Here is a 21,735-nt window from a genome sequence, read left to right on the forward strand (position 1 = left end):
GAAACATGTTAATTTATTTTCTAGATTATGGATATTTTTAAAATCAGCACTTTGTTTCCGGGATGGATTGACTTGTTCGTATGGAATTGATTCTATAAAATATTTTTCGTGAAATTTTATCATTCGAGCATGAATATTCGCTACTTGAAATGTTGTGCATGTATCTCCGGGAAACCAAACAATTGTTGCTTGTGTCCGTGTTGTAGGGTCACAATAACCTTGATCGTTTTTGCAAGGTAATCTAATTCCTTGATAGAGCATTGTGTTGTCTGACAAATCTCGTGTGAGTTGTACTTTTTCGAGTTGTATTTTCCAATCGAAAAACATTATTTCTTGATATCCTTTATTTTTTGTGTCTGCTTTGCAGTTTGAGGGATTATTTATTCCAATGTGTGGTATCCAGTGTTTATCGTGTATGTCATAAGTTAGCCTTCCGTGTGCGCCGTTGTATGGGTATTTTTCATCTAGTTTTATATGTCCTTGATATCTTTCAAGTTCTGCTTGATGTACAGAATCGGCAAAGACTTGAAAATATACTATTTTTCTGTCCGTGTTTTTATTTCTTGTGATGTTTAGTCTGAGTAGTTCGTTCTATATTACTTTGGTAGAATGATTCGTGATCAAGTCGGTTTTTATTTCCGTTTGAAACTTGTGAACAATGTACTTTCTTTTCGGAAATTGTTGCTGTAATTTTATATCCTGCGACTGTTGTTGCTCCGGCTTTTGAATACAGTGTCGCTATTACATTTGTAGTTTCTATAGCTCGTGGTTCTGTTTCGCATTGTGATACTTGATTTATTACATATTTGTGTAGTGTTTTTTGTTCGTTTTCTTCACAATCGCAGTGTGTTACTAATAAATCCTGGGGTCCTGTGCGAGGAGAAGGATTTGTTTTCTGATCGGAAAATATTAGAAAAAAGATGTGTTGAAATGTTAATATTTTTAGAATATACATGTGTATGATAATCCTGAGTATGGGTTATAAAATGTGATGTAACCAATTGTGTTTTTGGTATATCTGTCGTACTTATATATCACTTCAGTTGTTATAAATGGTGGTGGTAGCGATTGAGCTGTTATATTGGGTGGGTTTAATGGGTAAGGATGTTGAGCAATGTTGTTTAGTTTAACCGTGATTTCAAATTTTAACTGTAGACTATTTTGTTGGAGTATTTGGATGTTATGATCACGAATGTCTTCGTGGATATCTTGTCTATATTGTAATCTATTAAGTGCCCAGTTGTGGAGTCGGTTACTTTCGGAGTGTTGTCCAAATAATGGTGGGGGTGCTGTGAATGTATTCCAATCGAATCTTAAAGGGATATTTGTTGATGATTGTTCTCGATATCTAGCGTCGAGGTTATTTGGAAAATTTAGAGGGAAAGGCCTCGGTGAAATCTGGCTGAATGATGGTTTTGATGGTGGTGATAATGTTTCTGGTAGTGATGATGATGTTGTTGTATCCGTAGAAATATCTATTGGGTCGTTTACTAAGTTTGGTTCACCTTGTGTAAATGAGTGCGTTGCCCAATATGGTAGTCGTGCTGTGGGATTGGGGGGGGGGGGTGGTTAAAGGGATTTTCACGTATTTGTTCAGATGTTGGTGTTGAACCTAAGTAATCTGAGGGTATATTTGAGGTGCTCTGTTGTGAAAGTAGTGTGGGAGTTTCTGGCAATGTACTTTTTGAAATTTCTGGAGTAGTTGGTGTTGGTGATTGGGGTATATCAAAACGAACTCTAGGGGTTTGAAAACTTCTGTTTCGTCGTGGATGTATAATTTGTCTATTTATTTCGACTGTATTTTGGTTTTGACTAATGTTTCTTATTCTACTTAATTCTTGTGGCAATGTTGGGTATAAGTTATATGTTGGTTCACTTAGGGGTGCCTTTCGCTGAACTGGTTCTAATGGTTCGGATAAGCGAGCTTGTCGTTCTTCAAAAGTGTATGGGTTATGTTGGAAAGAAATTCGTGTGGATGTTTGGGGGTTTTGGGTAGTTGTAGGTATTGTCGGGTTTTCTTGGGATGATGTCGGTGAAGACTGATTTTGTGATTGTTGGTTAGCAATTTTTGAAATTATTCTGATTGGTTTTTTCTAGTAGAAAAATTTATGTTTATTGTAGTATTCTTCAAGGAAAAGAATTATAAGGATTGTTGCTAAAGCGAATGTGATTACTGCCTTTTTTATACATTTGCACATTGTCAATAGTAGGGATGATAAAAATGTTATAAAAATTACAAATAGTAAAAAAATATCTGTTCTACTAAAAATTGTTCGTATCATTTAAATAAACTTTGGGTTATCGTACCTGTGAATATGGTCAATGATTTGGGAAAGTTGGAGATATATTTCAAATAGGGAGAAAAAAATTTAAAAAATGTTGCAAAAAATGATTACAATTGTTATTAAAGCTTCAAAGGTATCAAATAGAAATATGAATAAAAGTTTAAGTATTATGAAAAAGTTTATGAAAATGTTGAAAATTGTATTTTTAAAGATAGTGACTGATCGAGAGAAGAGCATTTAAGAAATGATTTCTTGGTCGAATATTTTTTGTTGTTTGAGGCGATATTCAAGTGTGGTCGAGTTATTTATTGATTTTTTGACAAGTGGGTTGAGTTTTGTGAAAAGTTGTTTGGGGCTAATTTTATGGTGTTTGGGAGGTCTTCTTTGCTTTATTTTTATTTGTCAGGTGATCTGGGGTATTTTTGAGATTTTTGTACTTCAGGCCATATGAATACGATCGTATTTTTACTTTAGGCTAATTTAACAATTTTGGTTGGAGGGTTTTTGAGGTCTAAGTTGGGAAAATATTGTTGATCTTTGCGTTATTAGATAAGGGAGGGTTATGATATTCTGGTGGTATTTATTTTAGTTGTCAAGTTTGAGCGGTTTGCTTATTTTTGACCTGGAGGTTGTAAAGTTATAGTTATAGATATGCCTGGAGTTTAATATCTTTCGTCTAATAGGTTGGTGTTATAGTTACAGAAGGTGACGGATTGAATGAGTTCTATTGGCTGAATCTGAACTAGAAATGTTGCGTGTTTTGTCTGCATGTTATTTTTTGTAAAAATGAAAGTTCAATATGATCCAGAGGTGCAAGGATTATTAATTTTAAAATTAAAGTTGTTTTTGAAATTCAACTTTCTTTAATATTTTAGATTGTGGGATGAATGTTTTGTAGTTTTTACGTGGTTGATTTCTAAGTCGTGATGATTCTCTATGTTCTGATTTCTCTACTTGCTTTTTTTGGTAGTATTTTTTCTATCATTTTCCTATTTTTTCTTTCTTTTTGAGGTATTTTTTGATCTGGCGTTTTTGTATTGTTTTGAGTTGTAGAGTTGAATTTTGTTTTTCATGATGAATGTTGTGTTGTTCATCTATTTCTTTTTCCGTATGTGGATGAATTTGAATAACTTTTAAGCCTGTGAAAGAATATAATTGAGTTAATTTGCGTAGTGCGTACTCTTTTGGGTAGTAAGGCAATAGGTTGTTTCGATTTTGAACAATTTATTTTTGATTTGAATCGGTGAGTTTATACGTTACGTCAGTGGGTTTGGCAATTATTTCGTATGGTTTTTTGCGAAGGGGTTGTAATTTTTTTAGAAATTCCTTTTTGTGTATTAAAGTAAGGTATTAAGACATATGTTCCAATTTTTAAATCTTTGGCTGGTGCAAAGCGTGAATTAATTAGTTCGTTAATGTTTTGCCTTTGTAACACTTTCTTTGTTACTTTTTGGTGAATTTCATTGTGTTTTTTATCTCTATTTAAAATCCATTCGGTGTGTGTGCCGGAGGCTAATTTAAGGATTTGTGGGTGATGAAAATGTTCTTCATCATGCGTGTGTAAAGGTAGGTTATAACAAATTGAGTCTTTATTTGGTTGACAATAACCTTGTGCATTTTTATGAGAGATTGCTATAAACATAATTGGTTTACATGGCTTTTGATTAAAAACCTTTTCATATGGTGACATTCCTAGAGTTGTCATGATTTGTGAATTATATGCTAAGGGAAATAATTTTACATCTGCTGACCATTCTGTGTATTTTGTATCATTTCCATTTATGATACATCTGAGATATTCTTGTAGTGAACGGTTCATACCTTCGACTAAACCGTTTGTCCAAGGTGCAGGAGATGTACGTGGTTTATGTTTGATGTTATATAAGTGGCATAGTGTGATGATTTCATTATTTATGAATTCTGTACCATTGTCTGTAACTAAGATTTTGGGTAATCCGAATTTAGCTATCCAGTGTTCATAAAGTGTCGTGTACGCATAATATGCGTTACAATGCGGTACTGGGTTGAGTGCTACATAATGTGTAAATGCGTCGACAATTACCATAATGTAGGAGTTTCCTTGAGAGGATGGTGAAATTGGTCCTTTTGTATCGACTGAAATTTAAATATAAACTTTGTCCTCTAAAATCTTGTTTTTGTGCTGTTTGTTTTATTTGGGTATGGTTTATTTAATTGACATACTATGCAATGATTGCATAAAACTTTTATCCAAATTGGTGCATTTGGTGAATAAAAATTTTGTGTAAAGTTTGAGTATGTTTTCTCTGATCCGGAGTGTCCTTTAGTATTTTGGGTATGTGAGATGTTAAAAGCTATTAATATCATACTTAAAGGAAGACAGGGAACTCTAGAATCAATTAATTGATATTCTAGAAGATCTGTATTTTCATTAATTGCTGTGTTATTAAATTTTCGGAAATATCGGAGGAGTGTTTTATTACCTAAAACTGTGGTATCTGCTTTTACGGGCTTAGTTTTGTATTTGTGCCATGATTTTAATTGTCTAATTACTGGATCGAGATTTTGATATTGTTTTAAGAGTTCAAGTGTAATTTTATCTGTTGGAGGGAGAAAAATATTTTCAATTTCCAGTTTTGATAAGGGAATTGTGTCAAATGGGTCATGGAGGTCAAAAACTTGAGTTATTGTGTATTTTGAATCATTTGTTTGTGGTCCTGATAAATTTATTTTATCAGTTAAATTTTCTTTTTCAATTAGTGGAAAAAAGTCTTTTTTATGCTAGTGGTGTTTTATTCTTTTTTGTTGGGTGTTATTTTTTTATCCATTGTGAGTATGGATTTGGTTTGAAAGTTGATGTTCCTAGTAGATCAACTTCGTAGTGATTATTTTGGCAATCTAAGTAAAGTGGAAAATGTTGTAGGTTATTTATTTGTGATTGATCAATGTCAGTTTTTACTGCATATTTGCATTCTAGTCGGGGTGATGTTTCGTCTTTTGCGAGATAAAATTTTATATTTTTTTGGTATTTCAACTGTAGTTTTTCGTGTGAGTAATTCAGGTGGTGTATTTCGACTTGTTTGGAATTTGGAATATGTAAGTTTGGAAATTTCATTAGAATTAATTGAAATCTATAAACTCTATGATTTGGATTTGACTTTTGTGTAAAGAGAAAAATGATTGGTTTATGATCTGTGAACAGAACTGTTGGATGTTTTGATCCAAGTATCAGAAATTCATATTCTGTAAGTGTGTAAATTATAGCTGTACATTCTCTCATTAGAGTTGAGAGTCGTAGCTCTGCTTGAGTGAATAATCTGGGGTTTGCTGATATAAGGTTCATTTTATTTGTACCACTATGTGATTGTAGTAATGCTGCGCCGATGCCAAAATTTGAAGCATCGCACATTGCATAGAATGGTTGATTTGGATCTGGAATTGTGTTTGAAGTTTGTTCAGTTAAAAGTTTTTTAATTTCTTCAAATCGTGTTTGATGTTCAGTGGTCCATTCAAAGTTATTTTGTTGTCTGAGGATAGAAGGGTCTTAAGTATAATTGCATTTTATAAACGTATTTGCTTAAGAAATTTAACATTCCAAGGAATTCTTGGATTTTCTTTTTGTTTGTTGGTGGCTGAAGTTTTTGAATAGCATCAATCCGTGATTTTAATGGAGTGATTGTGTTTCGTTCAATATTATGTCCTAAAAATTTAACTCGTGTCAGAAAGAAGTGTGATTTATCGGGAGCGGCCTTCAGATTTTCGTTCTGAAGTATTTTATGATAGTTTTCTAAAATTGTAAACATTTCTTCTTTGGTTTGTGATTGCATAAAAACATCGTCTAAATAGGTGATTGCGTTTTTCTTGAGTCTTAGTGGTCTAAAAATTTTACTCATAAAAGCTGAAAAAGCTGCTGGTCCTATGGATATTCCATAGAATAAACGATTAAATTCATATTGTTGATTTCCAATAACAAATTGTGTTAAACGTCGTGATTGTTCATCTAGTGGCATTTGATTGTATGCACTATTCATATCTGCGGTTGTAAAGTATTTTCCATTTATCTTTCTAAAGATAACTTGTATTGGTTCAATAGGCCAATTGCATTTTGATTCATCAATTACTGAATTGAGATATCTAGCGTCTAAAACTATTTTTAATGATTCACCTTTTGCTAGAATGATAACTGTGTTGATAAAAATGTTACCTTTTGGGTGTTCTTCTTTATTTACTGGAGCGATAATTTTGTATTGTTCTAAAATATCAAGTAATTTATTTACTTTGTCGTTTAAGTGAATTGGTACTTTACTAGCTGCTCTTTGTTTTTGAAAACTGCGTCGTGTTTTAACGGGAGATGTAGTGATGAACTGATTTTTCCAACGTCAAATTTTGATGTTGCGTAGACTGTTGAATATTTTAACAGTTGCTTTGCTAATTTAACAAATTCGATTTGTGTAATTCGTGAATGTTCAAAATTAAACATTGTTAAAAATTTTTGTTGTTCTTTTGTGTAATTTGTTATATTGAATGTTGGTTTAAAATATGGTGTTTTTGTGAAGTAATCTGTGTTTCTCTTTTCATTACTTACTATACTATTTATGGATAATTCTTCGTCAAGAACTGTGGATTGGCAAATATCTAATAATTGGAATATATTATTAACGCGGTAGGCTACTTCATGTATGGGTGAGATTGTAGCGTTTGTTTCACAATATCCTAAAAGTCCACAAGGTAATGTTACTTGATACGGTGTATTGTTATACACGTGTAACGAAATGATGTCGGAATTCGTGTTTTTCAAATATTTAATAGATGAGATCGTGATTTTGAAAAATTTGTGAATAGGTTTAAATACAAAGTCTGACATAAAAAGTTGTTGTTTATTTTGACTTTTATCATACTGGTGAACTTGTTTTATTGAAAAATTATATATATTTCCTGATAATGGTTTCAGGTGTTTCCGTTGTTGATTATAAATTGGATAAAATTTTGAGAAGAATGGTGGTTGTTTGTTTAATCTTTGAAAAAATGTTAGAGCTGTATTTTTTTTGTGTACTTATCTTTGATTAGTATTTTACTATTTAAGATGTTGATTGTTGGTATATATTTAGATATAAATGGTATGCCAATGATATTGTGCTGAATATCAGTAATATGAAATATTTGTTTAAATGGTTTGTTTAGAATTTTGTTTTGCTCCATTGTTCTCGTGGGGAGAAGGAATAATTGGATTTTTCCATCATTTAATAATGTTTATCCTTCTGCTGTTGCTAGTTTACTAGAGGTTGCAAGGGGCGTTAATTTTGGATGTAATGTTTTGATTTCATTCCATGTGGGAATACTAATTATGTTTGATTCTGCTCCTGAATCAATTAAAAAATCAATTTCAAGATCTGGTGGTTGAAATTCTTTGTTTCTTGGGCTTTCTAAGACAAATGGTATTGTCCGAACTATTTCTCTGGGTTGTTCTTTCTAAATATTTTGATAAATATGGTTTGTGTTTGAGCATTGTGTTTCACCTTTTTCATCGGGTTTAATTACCGTGTTAATTTCGTTTACTTCTTGTGTAGTTTGTGTAGTATCGGTGGGTCCAATATAGTAATTGTGAAGGAGTTCCAAATGATTTTCATATATATGGGATGTAAAAGGTTGTTCATATATGACAGGTTCATAGTCGTTTTCGACTGTTATCATATTTACAGAGATGGTGTTTTCTGTATCACTTTCTGTATCTGATGATCCACAGTTTATATGATTTAGTTGTAGTTCGTTATTTCTTGTGTCATCAATAACTGGGGGGTCTGATGTTGTTTCTTCATTTGTCTCTACTTGATTAATGTGTCTTTAATGTTTTGGTGTACTATTTCTGTATCGATGTTTAGAATTATGATAATGGTTATTATTTCTGTGTGGTGACTGGGAATAATTTCTATATCGATTATTGTAACTTGAATTTCGATTTTGTGAATTGTTTCGTGATCTGTTTTGATAATTATCATTTGATCTGTGATAGTTTGATCTATTATATGAATTATTTTTTGATCGATTGATCGGGTAATTCTGATTTCGATTGTTCGAATAACTTCTATTTCTATTATGTGAATAGTTTCTATTTCTGTTGTATGATGAGTTTCGTGATTGATTACTGGAATAGTGTTTATTCCTTGGATTTGATTGGGAACTGGATCTAGAAACAAATTGTGTTGCATTGGAATTTGATCTTGAATAGTTTTTTTGGTTATTTTGACTATTTGATCGGTTATAATTATTTTGTGAAGAATTTTCTTTGTTTCTTGGACTTTCTAAAAGAAATGGTATTGTCCAAATTTTTTCTTTGGGTTGTTCTTTTTGTATATTTTGATAGATGTGATTTGTATTCAAGCATTTTGTTTTGTCATTTTCATTGGATTGATTTGTAGTGTTGATTTCGTTAGTTTCTTGTGCCGTTTGTGTAGAATGGATGGGTTCAATATAATAATTGTGAAGGAGTTCTAATTGGTTTTCATATATATATGTGATGAAAAAGGTTGTTCATATATAATAGGTTCGTAGTCATTTTCGACTGCTATCATATTTATGGAGATAGTGTTTTCTGTATCACTTTCTGAATCTGATGATTCACAGTTTATTTGATTTAGTTGTAGTTCGTTATTTCCTGTGTCATCAATACCTGGGGGGTCTGATGTTGTTTCTGGGTTTGATTGTACTTGATTAATATTTCTTTGATGTTTAGGTGTACTACTTCTGTGGCGATTTTTAGAATTATTATAATGGTTATTATTCCTGTGTGGTGATTGGGAATAATTTCTATAACGGTTATTATAACTTGAATGTCGATTTTGTGAATTATTTCGTGATCTGTTTTGATAATTATTGTTTGGTCTGTTATAGTTTGATCTATTATATGAGTTAATCCTTGATCGATTGTTCGGGTAATTCTGGTTTCGGTTGTTTGAATAACTTCTATTTCGATTATTGGAGTAGTTTCTATTTATTGTATGATGAGTTTCGTGATTGATTGTTTGGATAGTAATTATTCCTTGATTGGGAATTAGATCTAGAAACAAATCGTGTTGTATTCGAATTTGGTCTGGAGTAGTTATTTCGACTATTTGGTCTATTATAATGATTTTGTGACGAATTTTGTGTATTTCTTCGTTCTGGTGATCTTCCTCTATAACTTGAGTTATATGGTGATTGAGTTCTCGTGTAATTGGTATTGTTCGGAAGTGGTTTTCCTGAACTGTTATTACTACATATATTTTTGTTTGGTAGATTTTGATCTTTTTTCATGTATTGATAGAACGATTTATTTGGTTCTTTATGCTTTTGAGGTTTATTCTGATTGTCTTGTTGTTTTTGTCTACATTCGGAAATACTGTGTCCGTATCGTCGGCAATAATTACACCATTTTTTGAAGGATGATTTGCCTTTAAAATTTGGGTGTTTTTCATAGATATTTAGTATTTCAGTGATTTTTTTCAATTAAGTCTGTATTCGATTCCTGTATGTTATTTATATGTGTAGTGTTTGTTTCAATTCGATTAACATATTGTAGTTTTAGATTTTCTGTTTCTTCGAGTTTCATTGTGATTTCCGCTTGTTCTAGTTTATCTTCTAGTTTTTAAAAATCAAAATCTGGTTCTCGAATTGAGGAAGGATGAGATGCTCTTTTGTATTGCTATTTTCCTTAATTGAGGTGTTAAGGTCATCATTAAAATTTCTGTCATTTTTGTGTTTTTATAGTCATGTGTATTAAGTGAATATGCTTTTCGAACTAGTGTTTCGATACGTACTGCTAATTGTTTGATAGTTTCATTTGGTAATCTGCGAATTTCATTACATAAAACTCTTTGGTGTTGTATATTTCTTTCGGAGTCAAACATTTTTGAAAATTCTTGTGTGAATCTTTTCCAGTCTGATTTTATTTCTATAGGTAATACTGAAAACCATTTTTGAGCTGCGCCATCTAAGGTTGTTTGTATCAGAGCTGTGCGTCTATGTATCCAATTTTGATGTAGTGGCGTATTAATTGGTTCAGGTCCTATATTTAAAATTAAATTTGCTGTTACTGCATTTAGATAATCTTCTACAGAATATTCAGGGTCTGTTCCTGTGAATACCATCAGTGGTTTATTGGATGTTATTGATGATCCACCCATGAGTTATGGATTCATTGTCATCTGTAGTGATTCTGCGGCCTTTGGCATTTGCGAAAAATTTGAAAGTTGATTTTTTGTTATTTCGTGTTGCTGAAGGTAATATGGAAGCGGTATTTCATTTTGCATTTGAGTTGGTTGATAAGAAGGCATTGACATTGGATTTTGTGGTTGTATTGGTTGAAAAGATTGTGTGTTAAATGGGTTTTGTATATGCATTTGTTGTGGATTTTGTACAACTGTTGGGTTTTGTGGGTAAATTTTTATATTTCGAGATGGTTGAGGTTGTCGTGGTGTTTGTGTGCGATATTCTTTAGTATATGGTGCAAAAATATCTGATTGGTGATAATCATCTTCATCGGATGATAAATAGTTTGTATTAAATGGTGTATGTTGGTTATTTTTATTTTGTTGAAAGAATGGGTAATTTTCAGTAGAATCCTGTGTAGTGTGTAGGTTGTGGATTATCTGGAAAAATTACTGAATTGGTCGATGTTTTCGGGAGATTCCAATAATGGGAACATACGTGATTTAAATGTTGTGTGTTTTTTCGGAGAGGGTTGATTTGTTCTTGGTTTGTGAGCATAATTATAATTATGTTCTGCAAAGGTGTTTCTTGTGAATGATTTTCGTGTTTTTGACGGTATTGTCATTGGTCTATACGTTTGATAATCCATATGTAAATATTTTGGAGCAACCGAAGGTTTAACGGTTGATTGTAAGGTTACTTGTGCCAGTGAAGTATTTGTATTTCTTGGTGTTGTCAAATTTGGGTGTATTGGTGAAATACTTTGTCGTGTAGTTGTTGTTGTTTGGACGATTTCTTCATTTATGAAGTGTGATGGTGTTTGAATATCTTGTTGTGTAAGGTTTCTAGTTCCATTAAGGTTTTCATTGTGTATGACGGTCGAATTTAAACTGTAAAAATGTATCAGGTATCAGGTAAAAATGTATCGCGTATCAGGTAAAAATGTATTGTAGTTTAATGGTGTTGCATCAATGGTTAATAGTATTACTTTTACATAATCTCTGTGATAAGATATTGTACTTATTGCTTGACTTGAGATAGCTTGTGGGATATTTATAAATGTAGGATGAGACCATTCATGGTCCCAAACGTAGTCCGATTGTTCTGAAAGGGCAGTGTCGTCATTTGTATTTTGAGGTCTGAAATTTTTTCTTGCTTGTGAAATTAAGTCTGAATTATGTGTGAAATAATCTATTATAAACCATGCTAAAATTTTTTGTAAATCATGTTTAGTGTATTGTGAAACATCATCTCTTGTGAAATTTTCTTTAATTATATGTAGAAATGTTGAAAATAATGCGATTTCATTTCGTACTTTTGTATGTTTGGATGTTTCAGTTGGTGAGATACTTTGAAATTCTGTTTTTTCTAATATAGATATATAAGTATATATTATTGCAATAACTTCGTTAGTGAATATGGAGTTTGCTCTTTGTGAATTATGATATTGTATGCTTTTGATATATTCTAGGAATACTTTTGAAAATTCTAATTCAATATCGTCTGTTTGAATTACATATTTGCGATGGTCTGTATTGGGTGTGCTGATTTCTATGGTGTAGATTCCATATTGTTGTGTTAGGTTACATATGTCTTTCAAATGATGTTCAATAATTTGTCTTTTGATTTTTACATCTGGGAATTCTGCTTTGCATGGACTGATTCCGGGTTCAAACTAATTTACGAGTAAGTTCTTGCAAAAATCATGTTGTCCTCTATCATCGAGTGAATCTATAAGAAAGGGGTAAACTGCTTCGTCATCTGGACTATCGTCACTTTGAGTGTGGCTCATTTTTTCGTTTGATGACTGTTAATATATAGCTATCGATGTGTCTAATTGGTTGATTCCAATTATACAGGTGTACTGGTTTGTGTTTGTATTGCTTTTTTATTCTTCTTTTTCCTCTTTTTGATGAATTTGAAGTTGTTTCTGAGTCGGACGAACATAATTGATCGTGAATGGGACAATTTTTATCAATTGATTCTTTTAATCTGTAGAGTTCATCTAAACTGCTGGCTTCTGATTCAGAAAATGCGTTTCTATTTTTTGAAAATGTTTTTCGTGTGATTTGTCTTTGTTTATAATTTTTCTTTTTATTGTTTGTCGTTTTGTTCTAATGTATCCAACTGTTTGTGTATGAGTGTGATTACAAAATCGTATTTTTTGTTATCAGTTGTGTAAAACGATTGTTTGCTTATTTCCTAAATTTTTGAATGACATAAGGTTCAGGATGAAGGATGCAAGAAGTTGTTAGTTATTTCTATTTTCTTAGACTGTTAATCCTTATGATTTTTTGGTTAGCTTAACCTGGGTCTTTTTGTTCAGGGTTGGAGAGAAAAGTATATCGATTCCGAAGAATGATTTTTTACTTTCTCGTGGCTAGTCTAAGCTAAGGTGTTAACTTACTTAATCTTACTTAGGGGTAGTGATTATCTTCAAGGGTTGGAGAATAGTAAATCGATCCACAAGGTTCAGGTATAATTAGAACGCAAGTAGTTCGTTAGATACTATTTTAAACTTACTAAGTCTAAGATCTATCCTGGGTCTGGTAAGAGGAGGGTTCAAGTGAAGGATGAATAACCGAAGTTCTTCACTGTTTATCTTAATTTGAATGGTTAGTTTTATTGAAAAATTTCTATTAGTCCTGGGTCTTTTGGAAGGGTTGGATAGTGAATCGACGTTTGAGGTCGTTAGACACTTGCTAAGTGGGTGGGGGAGAACAAAAATGTTCTTTTTGATCCAAGGATAGGCCTTGATGATCAGGTTTTAAATTTAATTAGATAGAAATTTAATAAGATCCAAGGATAAGCCTTGATGACCTGATTTTAAAATTAAATGAATTTGAGTTTAAAATGATTTAAATTTATTGAATAAAAAGATTTTTAGTTCTTCAATGATATTAGTGGGCTTATGAATGCTGTTATGTTTAGGTGATGAAGCTGGGACAACAGATGATTTATGATTACTAACAATTTATTGTCATGCTACTAATTTTTATTTTCATTTTCAATAAATATTTTTCAAATATGTTTTATATAATACTGCAGAAATTAAGAAAACGATCTGAGATCTTTTTATCAATCGTTATTGTACATTAATAATTTTGTTTAGCGCCTGAAATGATCATGAAGATTGGCTTCAAAATTTTATGTTTGCAAATGAAAATCTAAATTCATTGCTAATAAGATTCTAAATACAAAAGTTTGTGTTGACTTTTGCCGTACAATCATAAAACTAAATGGTAAGTTTCTACTTTGTCGTATGTCGTCTCTTGTCCGAGGTCTTCTTCCAAATCCGGATAGTTCTATTATCGTTCGGAATATCGGCTCTGATCTATTGAGTCGTAGAGACATTTCGATTAAATTATTATCGTATAACATTTTGAAAATGTTTTGTCTAAAGTCTAATCTATTTTTGGTTAATTCTAAGCTATTAAGGTCTTATTCGAGACTTATGGTCGCACCAGATGAGTTATGACCGATGTGGTTAACTCATAGAGTAATTTCGGTTAGGGTACACCGTCTATTCGTCACGCTATCTTATTTTCGGCCGGATAGATTCGTGCAACTTCTTAGTCTAATACCGATCCTAATCTTACTCTTATACTTTCTAGTCTCAGGGTGTTTAACTAGTCTCTGCTAGGCTCAATAGATCTAGGGTATACTGGTTTGTTGCGGCTGCTGAAGTTCTCTAGGAGAGACAACTAATTTCTAAGTTAAATTCAAATCTCTCTGATGCTGAAATTACAAGTAATTTCAGCACTTACAAATAAGTGGGTTGTTAGTTAGATGGATTATGATTGGTTAATATTAAATATTTTACAGTGGTAAAATATCCAATTATAAAATGTAGTTTAGATCAGGTTCCCCAAACAACCCCCACACCCCCCCCCCCCCCCCCCCCCCAGATTCTTTTGATGGCTCCGGACATTAGAGTGAAGTAAAAAGAGTAGAAAATTATGCAGGCACATATGGGAGAGAGCGAAATTTCTATTCACACCCCTTTTTTAAACTTAGTAGTGTAAGTTAAATTAAAAAGATAGCGTAATCAGGTAAGTTACCTTGCGGTAGTGTAAGTTAGTAGTAGGTAGAAAAAATTAAATGAAAAAAAGCAAACATTTGTTTTTATCAAACAAAAAAGTTTGGCAAGCATTCCAACCAAAACATTCGAATATTCAATTAGCATTTGAACAAAAGTGCAAAAGGAAACAGTGGCGACAATCTTTGAGCAGCCACCAAATGAAACCAAGAAATCATTTTTTTCTTCAAGGATGCAAACTTACAGATTTAAGGATGCCAAAACAAACGCGTTACCTCCAGGCCAAGTTTTTGGAAGTTTATCAAGTTAAAAAATTCTAGTAAAAATTGTTTACAGTAAAAAAAAGACAGTTGCCAATTACAAGATTCTAAAAATATGTATCTAGGTGTAGAGCAGGCGCCGCAAAATTTTTTAAGCAAATAGTTTTTCAGAAAGTACCCAAATGGTAACTTTCGGCACGTTGTCTCAGAAAAGCGCAAAATTACACTTCCAGGGAAAATAAAGTCTTTTCACAGTGTTAAGGGAAGGGTCGCAAAAATGGCGTTCGGTCTTTAAAAAATGTGCGTGGTACCACATGGTGTGAAAACCCTAGATCTGAAAGACCTTGGGGTAGAGGCAAAAGAAATCTAATTTGGTGAGTTTGGCAATTGCAACAGTGTGAACAAAAAAAAATTTGCGCTTTAAAATCATTGAATTTAGAATTCATTATGAGCCAACGAATTAAACTATACTAAAAACAAAATTATAAAATCTAGGATAAAACACATGTCACTGAGCAGCGGCTAATCTTTAAAATTGTCATTCACATTATTTCTCTGAAGCCATTAAGCTCAAAAATGAGGCTTGAGGTGAAAATGAAAAGCTAACATTTGAAAATGCACATCTGTGGGATTGGAACCACAGATTGGAACCACAGAAAATGCACATAAATGGCCTCAGCAAGGGGATGCGAACAAATAGCAACAAGAGTTCCAAAATTACGGTAAACAAAAACAAAAACAAGTTCAAATAAAGTCAGTACAGTACAATTATCAACAGGTGAGTTTTCAAGCAGCCACTTATTGTCAGAATCGCACGTTATTTCTCCGTTACTTTTCTTCTATTTTAGTTTTATTCCACTAACTAACTGCACACTTCTCTTCTCTCGGCTCTGTTCTGTTCACTTTGGCAGTTCAATTCTATCCAAGTCCTTGAGCTTTTTGTCGATGTGGCGGATGTTGGCCCTCAGTATGGCCCACTCATAGGGGTGAATGCGGATGCCATTCTTGGGTGATGGCGTCATCACTCCATCCTTCCAGTAATAATCCCGGATGTCCACATACACAAGGCCCTTGAACCACTTCGCCGTTACAAACCTCTTCTCACTTAGCGCCAGTCGCCCCTCCTCATTCCACACAGAAGCAGAGGAAGCAGCAGAGGGCGGGTTTTGCTTCTTCGCTTTGGGGGTGGAGGGCAGGGCTTGGTAAAAGTCAATTGGTGACCAATTAATTGCAATTAATTGGATGCAATTAATTGACTTCTTTGTTTTTCCAATTTTTGACTAATGTAAAGCTATTATTGACTTCGTAAAAAGAAAAAGTGTACAAAGAAATCAGCTGAGAGTGTTTATCAAGATGTACCAAACCAATTGACTTTTACCAACCCCTGGTGGAGGAGTCGGAAGCAGTGGAGGTGCTGTCGCTGCTGCTGCTGCTGCTTCTACTCTCACTCTCGTTGTCGTCGGACACTCTCGCTTTGCTCTTCGGCATCCCAATCAAATATAAAACACTTTCGTGGTGTGAAATCTCCTAGATCTACCACTGCAGGGAAAATAACAAAAAAATTATGACATGGGTTCCTAATTAATTCGAAGCGCTTTTGAAAACGATCTGATGCTGAAATTTTCTCTGCCCGCTCAACAACAAGACTCAACAAAATTGAATTCAAAATTGCAGCAGTTATTACTATAGAAGTGAAACAAGATGCAAGTATGATAGTTGGGTCACTCGTGAAAACAAGTATTAAAACACGCCATCACAAGTGGACAGAAGCAAACCGTTTCCAAAAATGAAAAAAGCCTAAAATGTTCAAAGAGCCATCTAAAATGTTGGGACAAAAATATCATACTTGTACCTAGACGAAATCATTGAATTTAGCATTCATTATGAGCCACCAACAAATTAAACTATAACAAAAACTTTCTCAGAAATTATAAAAAGTAGGATAACACACAGATGTCACTGAGCAGCGGCTAATCTTTATCCACTCACTAACTGCACACTTCTCTTCTGTTCTCTTCTCTTCTCCTCTCTTCTGTCTGCTCTCTTCTGTCCTGTTCAGTTTGTGTGTTCACCTCTCTTCCACGGCCTTGACCTTTTTGTCGATGTGGCGCAAGTTGTCCTTCAGTTTGGCCCACTGTTCGGGGTTGAGGCTGATGCCCTTCTTGCCTGGCATCTTCACTCCATCCTTCTCGTAGTACTCCCGGATGTCCACATACACGAGGCCCTTGAACCACTTCACCGTTACAAACCTCTTCTCACTTAGCGCCAGTCGCCCCTCCTCATTCCAGACAGAAGCAGAGGAGGCAGCAGAGGGGGAGGAGGTCTGCTTCTTTGTCTTCTTCGCTTTGGGGGTGTAGGAGTCGGAAGGAGTGGAGGCGCTGTCGCTGCTGCTGCTGCTTCCACTCTCACTCTCGTTGTCGTCGGACACTCTCGCTTTGCTCTTCGGCATCCCAATCCAATACAAAACAATCTGAAAATAAACTCAAGTCACCTCAGCTCACCTTCAACTCAACAAACACTCAACATAACAGAACAGGACATCCATCTAGCTACAGAGAGATTGACAACCAGGCAGCGAAACACGCACTTTTCCATAACTACCACGATTATTTCAAAATGACACGGAACTTTTTTCGCCATCCAACCACAAGTATCCCAGCAAACAAACCAATCGCACCAGTCGCTGGCTTCTTCCGCCTTTTAACTGAGCGAAGTACCTTGCGGTATCGTTAACTTCATTCATTAAGTGAAACTTGGCACATTACTGAAAACAGTTATCATTGAAACCAATTAAACTAAAACCCAAAAAGCAAGAGAAGCATCTGCTAGAGCATTCTCAAAGTAGTAATTTTCGGTATTACAAATGTATCACTCAGTATTACAAATAGATACATTGATTCAGAATTCGGTATTAGAAAATTATACATAGATTCGGTATTACAAATGTATCACTCAGGGATACAACAAAAAAAAACAAGTGTCAACATACTTGCAGCATCACATGCTTTTCTCATCAGAACCCTTTAACACAAACGTCAATCATTTCAAGTTGCAGTCTAAATGCGTGGAACATTCCAGCGTGGTGTTTCAAATTCTCCTGCCTGGCGAACTTTTTGAGGCAGAATTTGCACTGGAAGGGCTTCCTCTCCGCCCGCAGATGCACCTGATCCATGTGGAGACGCAGTCCATTCTTGGAAGTGTACTGCCGACCACAGTGAGAGCAGTGCAACAGTCTGGTGGGGATCCTGTAGCCTCCTCCTCCTCCTCCTCCCCCCACCTGTGCTTCCCGTCTGTGCGAGTGGCGCGCCAGATGTGCTTTGAGAGATGCATTAGAAGAGAGATACTTGTGGCAGATGGGACACTTGTAGCTCCCAATGCAGCAATCGATCGCCCTGTACTTACTCGTGAAGCCTAAACACACAGATACCCATGCACAAACACAGTCATTGGCAGAACCAACTCTTAACAACCAACTCTAAACATACTTTTAACTTGTGGCTTATGATAATGTTACAATTATCTTGGTTTTATAACTGATATTTTATCTTGTTGTTAGGAATAAATTCCTGTTTTTCCCAGTCTTTTTCTCGGTTCGCCCAAAGCGTTTGTTTTCTGCAAGGTGAATAACAATTCTGTTCGATAGCTAATGGATATATATATTTAATAGCTCTGTAAAATGGTAGTGATATTTTTCAACCAATCAGGGCTTTTAATTATAAGAGACTTGTTTAAAGGAATTTGAATAAAAAGAACCCCAAATGATTGAGTACATAGACAGAGTGAGAGGAGAGTGTGTGTTGGTAAAGTAGTGTACAATCGACCTGACCTGAACTGACCTTTGTTGCATATGGAGCAGGTGTATGGCTTGAGGCCGTAGTGGGAGAACATGTGGGTGAGGAGAGCATCGTTGGTCTTCTTCGCCAGTCCACAGAGTGGGAGAGGACACACGAAGCAACGCGCATGCCTCTTCAGGTGCTGGGTGAACATGGGCGCCCTCGCAATCAGACACCTGCACGCATGACAGTAGTACAGCTTACTCTTGTCCCCCATCGGCTCCGCCTTAACCACACTGGTCGAGTGACTCCTTTCTCCACACTGCATACACAGTCGCTTGTTCACTCCACAGCCCCACGAAGACATGTGCACCACCGGCAGCTGCTGCTGTCTTTCCTGTCCGCCTCCTCCTCCGGCCCCCACCTGCGCAATCTGGCCATGTCTATTGACGCACTGCAGCCTGTTTAACAGTCTCACCCGCTCCCGCACAGGGTACAAGCGAGCACTCTGGTCAATCGAGGTGGCCATCACAAAACAAAAGCATCTTAAAGAACACAACAGAAGGTCAACACAACAGGCCGAACTGGTCTTCGCACGCACCAACTGCCACACACAAGCTTTGTTTCAATAACGTTCTTTGTCCTGGCCATCGCAAGAAATTTAGACTTGCATTCCTGCAATAAAACAGACCATCTCAGTGTACATAAAATTCACGATCCCAAACAATCAGCCTATAGAAAGCTGTTCTCGTCAGCTCTGCTTTGAGATTTCCCTCAGTTGGAGTAGTGAAAACAGGTTTGTAAAAATCGAATACTGAATTAAATATGATATATAAATAGATAGAATAGAATAATGTTTATAGAAATAACGATTCCAGATTGAATAGATTGTTTTGATTAACACGAATGTTTTTATCGACTAGATTTCACACATAAGGCTTTCGCAACTGGCCGCTTCAGATTCTCAAGTGACAAACGATTTGGCTGGTGAGATTTGTCCTTGAGTCAATTACTGCACTATAAGTAGATAATTAAGACATAGTTATATAAGACATACACAAGTAAATAGAATAGAATGAGGTACCGAAGGTCGCCTCATGACACTTCCCCCTCTAGAAGAAAATTTATCATAGTATAAATTTTGGAATGTATAAGGCAGAATAATGAGGAAGACATTAAGCACTTGTTAATAGGTTGGCTATAACCCAAACATGAACCAAATAGAGCGTAGTTCATGTGAGTTTTAAGTTTAAGAATTCTTATCATGCTCGTCGATTCTGATTTTCTTAAACGGAGTAGTTTGCTCTTTGGTTCTTGGAAAAGGCAACTGCGATCCTTTTCGGACAATCGGGGTGAAAGGTGTAGTAATCGTCTGTTCTGGGATTGGTTGTTGTGACGAAGACTCAGCAGGGTCGGACTCAGTAATGCTCTTGACCGAATGGCGAAGAGGATCGCCGTAAAACCTCGTCGGTTTCTTGGACCGACCAGAACATCTGGTGGAATCGCTCGTAGATGGGGTAGCTGGATCACCATCCTCCATATAACCAGTAGCCACCGGGCCCTGAGCTGCAGCCTGAGGAACGGTGCTTGAAGTCTGTGGCTGAAGTGTGATGGGCGGATCCTGAGACGTTGCTTGAACTCCTGTGGAAGATGTCGAGGCGGGGTTTGTCAGAGGTTGTGTAACCGGAGCTTTCGATGTAGCATCAGCGGGAGCCAATCCTTGAGGCGCTGTAACGGGTGCCTCCACCAACTCAAGCTGGGGTCCGGTGATTAAGGAGTCCTCACTTGATGACTCTGCCGTTAGGTCAATCACCTTGCACTTCGAAGGTTCACTTACTTGCCTCTGAGCTGGAGAAGTATATGGCTGAGATTGAGGCCGAGGAGCAATTCGTCTCTGTGGTCGTTCTCCCACCGTGCCAGGCGTAGCTGAAAACTTAGGGTGGTTAAAATCATGTCTTAGGCTTAAGTGATTTTTCCGATAGATTTTCCCTTTGTCAGTAATGTAAGTATGGTCTGTAACACGAGTAATCTTGATTTTTGCTAGTTTGAACAGAGGCTTTCCCGATTTTCGATCAAGATCTTTCCGAAAGATTTTGACTCCTAGAGGATCTTGTAAAACTAGTTTTTCTAATTTACGTGTTTTTGAGAGTCTTTTGGGCTTCGAAGAGGACGACACGTTCATTCGCTGGGAATGCCAGAGTGCTGGTGCCGAAGTATCTCGAACATTGTCGTAAAAGCGCAGAGTTCCCTTGTGATCCCGATTTCGGCGAGTTTGCGAGGTCACTATTACGAGCCGCCAATTCGCGGAGAAGTTCTCGTCCCTGTTGTGGAGGCATATTCCGTTTCCACTGCTTCCAGGTGTTAGCCGCCTTTGCAAGGTTCTCCAAGGCCTTGTAAGTTTGACTGTCTGCTATACGCTCGCCCACACCAAAGAGTGGCTTGAATCTACAAGGGATGTCCGGACTGTGTGACGCTCCTCTGGGGACAACTTTAGCCCTATCGCGGCTGTAGTCTTGGCTCGATCGCTGCTCCGGTGTTAGGTTTCTCTCCAGTCCTTGCGCTGAAGTAGGAGAATGAACAACATTATCACGCGCTATTGAAAACTCAGTGTTAGGCTTTCTCCCACAAAAGGAGATATTTTTAACGTAGAATGCTTTGTTTTCCGAATATCGTCACTGATTTGTTGTAAAGTCGACTTCAAATTTTTAAAATTAGGATCTAATTTTTCTGTTCCCAACTTTCGTTTAATGGTCTGGATCGACTTTTCCACCAACCCACAACTTCGATGATCCCCCACCGCTGTGAGGATATGTTTTATACCTCTACTTTTGCAAAAAAATTTCACGACATCAGAGTTAAACCCAGATCTGTGATCAGTCCTAATGCTTTCCGGTATGCCATGATTACGAATATACGATCGCATAAATTTGACTATTTTTTCGCACTAGTTGCTTTAGTTAACATCGCCGAAGGATACTTAGAAAAACGGTCTATTGCGACCAGAATATCGATTTTTCCTTTCTTATCGTCTATCAACGGACCCGCAAAATCAAGTTGTATTTCTTGATTCGGAGCTGACAACGGTGGTAACGGCTTAGCGGAGTTATAAGTCGTCGAATTTCTGATATTCTTACCAAATAAGGTACACTCCGGTCACTTCACAGACGTTAACGATCTGGCGATTGAGGAATGACCACCATATATACTCCGAGGCG

General features: G+C 35.7%; 3 protein-coding genes across 3 annotated transcripts; all 3 read right to left on the reverse strand.

Moving 5' to 3' along the window:
* Positions 1-15,168: 15,168 nt before the first annotated feature.
* Positions 15,169-16,280, reverse strand: LOC134847650 (activated RNA polymerase II transcriptional coactivator p15-like). Its single transcript, XM_063864804.1, has 2 exons — positions 16,130-16,280; positions 15,169-15,945 (listed from the first exon to the last, which is right to left on the reverse strand). The coding sequence occupies exons 1-2, from the start codon at positions 16,233-16,235 to the stop codon at positions 15,647-15,649; spliced, it is 405 nt and encodes a 134-aa protein (XP_063720874.1). The 5' UTR covers positions 16,236-16,280; the 3' UTR covers positions 15,169-15,646.
* Positions 16,281-16,392: 112 nt separating this feature from the next.
* LOC134847651 (activated RNA polymerase II transcriptional coactivator p15-like) lies at positions 16,393-17,239 on the reverse strand. Its single transcript, XM_063864805.1, has one exon. It carries the CDS (start codon positions 17,194-17,196, stop codon positions 16,816-16,818), a length of 381 nt encoding a protein of 126 aa, XP_063720875.1. The 5' UTR covers positions 17,197-17,239; the 3' UTR covers positions 16,393-16,815.
* A 309-nt stretch (positions 17,240-17,548) lies between these two features.
* Positions 17,549-19,075, reverse strand: LOC134847708 (zinc finger protein 879-like). Its single transcript, XM_063864883.1, has 2 exons — positions 18,584-19,075; positions 17,549-18,158 (listed from the first exon to the last, which is right to left on the reverse strand). The coding sequence occupies exons 1-2, from the start codon at positions 19,047-19,049 to the stop codon at positions 17,761-17,763; spliced, it is 864 nt and encodes a 287-aa protein (XP_063720953.1). The 5' UTR covers positions 19,050-19,075; the 3' UTR covers positions 17,549-17,760.
* Between the last annotated feature and the right edge of the window lie 2,660 nt (positions 19,076-21,735).

The sequence above is a fragment of the Symsagittifera roscoffensis genome, chromosome 6, assembly GCF_963678635.1.
Source record: "Symsagittifera roscoffensis chromosome 6, txSymRosc1.1, whole genome shotgun sequence".
Lineage (NCBI taxonomy): Eukaryota > Metazoa > Xenacoelomorpha > Acoela > Convolutidae > Symsagittifera > Symsagittifera roscoffensis.